The sequence below is a fragment of the Morchella importuna genome (genome assembly GCF_003444635.1).
Source record: "Morchella importuna strain M04M26 chromosome Unknown Morimp01GS004, whole genome shotgun sequence".
Lineage (NCBI taxonomy): Eukaryota > Fungi > Ascomycota > Pezizomycetes > Pezizales > Morchellaceae > Morchella > Morchella importuna.
This window is the reverse complement of record NW_025763401.1, coordinates 30,897-34,140: the sequence shown is the minus strand read 5'-3', so window position 1 is coordinate 34,140 and position 3,244 is coordinate 30,897. Positions and strand designations below refer to the sequence as shown.

General features: G+C 43.5%; 1 protein-coding gene across 1 annotated transcript; it reads right to left on the bottom strand.

Moving 5' to 3' along the window:
• Positions 1–1,199: 1,199 nt before the first annotated feature.
• Positions 1,200–2,180, bottom strand: LAJ45_02159 (uncharacterized protein; the record flags this gene model as incomplete). Its single annotated transcript, XM_046111751.1, has 3 exons — positions 1,200–1,953; positions 2,024–2,045; positions 2,108–2,180. The coding sequence occupies 3 exons, from the start codon at positions 2,178–2,180 to the stop codon at positions 1,200–1,202; spliced, it is 849 nt and encodes a 282-aa protein (XP_045974651.1).
• Positions 2,181–3,244: the final 1,064 nt, after the last annotated feature.

Sequence of the window (3,244 nt, the reverse complement as noted above, 5' to 3'; positions counted from 1 at the left end):
TTCAGGTCCTTGACTTGGAGTATTTAGCCTGCAAAAGAACAACTTGTAACAAGAGACAGTAATAAAAGGAGAAGCAATGGCTATTCATATTTCCTCTTACCATAACTAGTATCTCCAGCTTCTAAATTACCATAGGTTCGCTCCAGATTCTGTTAGCTAGTTTGGTTGTTGAGGAATATGGACTATTTGATCGTTGCATCACTTTCCGGCACCCCCGGGTACAATCTGATTATGGCCCCGGATCTGATATTAAGCCAAAAGCTACATGTTAGTACATGTAGAGTAGGTAGATATCGTAGGTACATATACGTACATGTAGGTGTCAAAAAGTACTAGTAGCCCCAGACAGCGCGTGCTATTTGAGCATTTATGCAATTTTCCATCCATCCATGGCTAGCCAGATATGTGGTACTCAATCAGTCGTAGTAGACAAGATACGGATGCATATGGGTCGGAGCCACTAGAGTTAATTTGACATTTGGTTGGTTGCTCACTAAATGTCTGTCAAATTTCTAAGGTTTCCGGCTCTGGCTCCTGTGAATGACAGATCTCAAATACAATTTTTAAAAAGACCTAAATCCCAACTCGTAGATACTTTTTCATCTACCTCAGACCTAATGACGTACATAGAAACTTGATACCGCGGAAAATTATACGACTATGGAGCTCTTAAAAAGCTTGAGCCAAAGCCATTTTTCTAATGACCTGATTAGTGTTGGCCCTATCTTAAACTATATAATTGAACTATCCTCTCGATCATTAAGTTGGATGCCAAAAATGTAGAGGCCGCGATACTTCAAAGTGTTGGGAACAAGGTGATTAGACACAGCTATCGTCGAATGTTTTAATTTGGAATAAGGGATAGGTCGTGAAAAGCTATTTATATCTATTGTTCCTGGTATTACAAACTCGATATCCGACTACATGTAGTTTAAAGTATCATGGGACCGAGGGCTCAAGGGACATGGGTGGTTGGTTGGCGAAAGGGTCAAGCGATGATTCGGTTCAGTATATAAGCTATTAATAAGGTTTGCGTACAAAAAGTAGTTTTTAGGGAAACCATCCTCCGAATCCTGAGATTATGTGTACATAAAAAGGCGTGAACGTCACCCAATATGAATATTGCCGAAAGAGTTTATTTACAAAAACCTGGGAATAGCTGTCTTTTCGGAGGATTTAAAATGTCTCTCGATATGTAATTATGCACCAGTCCACCCCTCTTGCCGCCGTTGGTTGTGATAATTCGAAACATCAGGCGCATATTGGTTTCGCGACCCTTGATATTGGTACGGATTGGTCTGGTAATCGTTGTGTGCATTTTGCTCCGTATTCCCGTGCCCACTCCAACCGGGTTGCATCTGTTGATGATAGCCCGAGGGCTCTTGATATGATATATTTTTTTGTTGCGGTATACCACCCTCTTGATGTCTTAAGCCTTGAAGGGTTGGGGGAACAGTTGAGTACACTGATGATTCAGAACCAATATTCGATGGATGTTGGATTTGGCTATCGTAACCATTCTGTTCATATCCCCGTACTGGTGTCGGATGTTGGAGGCTACTATTCGGGAAGCGAAGGTCTGCCGGTGGCTGATTATATCCGTACCCCTTCGAGTCCTGGGCATTGATAGGGCCCATCTCGTGCTCTTCTTTCACAGATATCTCGATACGTTGTGTCTTCTCAAGAGAGGGCATGACTGGTAGCGCGTCGTCGTTATGACTATCGAAATATGCGTATTGTGGAGGTTGGTGATAGGCAGGCTGTTGCACTATGATCGGGGGTGGCTGTAGTATCTCTCGATCAGGCTGGTTCTTTTGCTTCTCGCGGCGACCTCCACAGCCACCGCAACAGCAGGCACAACACCGATAACCGCAAAGGCAGCAGCGCAGAAAACACCACAAGATTGAGAAGACAATAAGGCCTCCAATAACACAGATAACGATGAAAGGTATTCTAGTTAAGATTAGTGATGTCCTTAATGCAGTACACATTATACTAGCAGGAACATAGCGGGGATACCGACTTGCAGATATTTTTTGACATGCCTTCTGAAGAATTAGCAGAATTCTTGATATATCAGAGAAATACAAGACCCGGTAACCCTTACAATTGTCAAATGAACTAAACGTTGACGGTAACGTGGAGACATCGCCGGCAATGTCACGACGCATCAAGCCCATTTTTGTAGATCTTGGTAGGTGATTATTTTAACAAAGGGTGAAGCACCTATAACCAGGCCTAGGAGGAAAGTAAGTTCAAGATAGTGCAGCATCGTGTAGGTAGCTTAACTGACTAGCTATAAAATATAGATTAAACGACTCCAGGTCGCGTCAGATCATAGATCAAATGAGAGATAGAAGAGTAACGCTGATGATGGATTTCCAGAAGGCTTGACCAGGGGGTGGGGTGATAAAATGAGTGTAAAGGATAAAATGAGTGTAAAGGTGGAGCGAAAAAGTATGCGATGGAAATAGAGAAACGCGTTGTGGTAAGTTGTAAAGCGCCTAAAATTTGGAAGTTGGAAATAAGAAAAGGAAACTTTGGATACTACGTGTAGCGTTTCTGTAGGTATTGCATATACTCTATAGGTACATGTAGGTACTCCACTGTAAGATTTCAGGAAGGGGAGCATCCGGGCCTGGCTGACGTGTGTGGTGGACGAGTTTATTCTTATTCAGGGGTACATAGGGCGGTTGGCACTCTACCGGCGACGCAACCTGCGCGTTAGGTCTATTGGCGGGGCAGATGGTCCTCATGAATCATGCAGGCGCTAGTTGACAAAAACCACCGAATCCGACCATACAATGATTTTCTGGACTCGTTGAAAAGAAAGCTCTACTATACACATACTGTTTTTCGAGGGCTGTAGTTTATAATTTATGTTGTCTAGGTCTGATTTTGAGTGGAGTTTCCTAACCGTAATAATCAGTTCTCTTTGTAGGATGACTGTATCTACCGCGCAGAGTACCGGGTGTTGAGGGTAAGTGATCAGCATCTGATAAGTGAATGTTGCGGTGAATATATTTGTCTCAACTCGCGATCGCGAGTTGTTGGTTTCTGAGTATTGAAAATATTGGAATATTGGAAGGTATTCGATGAGGTGGACTCCAAACCCCCCTCCACCCCCCGCTTCCACCTCCTCCAGGTCCCCCGCCTCTCTCCACCTCTTCCTGCTCTTCCAGCTGTTCCACTGCCAGTACATAATAGATATTTGCCCTGACATTTTATTTGAGGCATGGGTTTG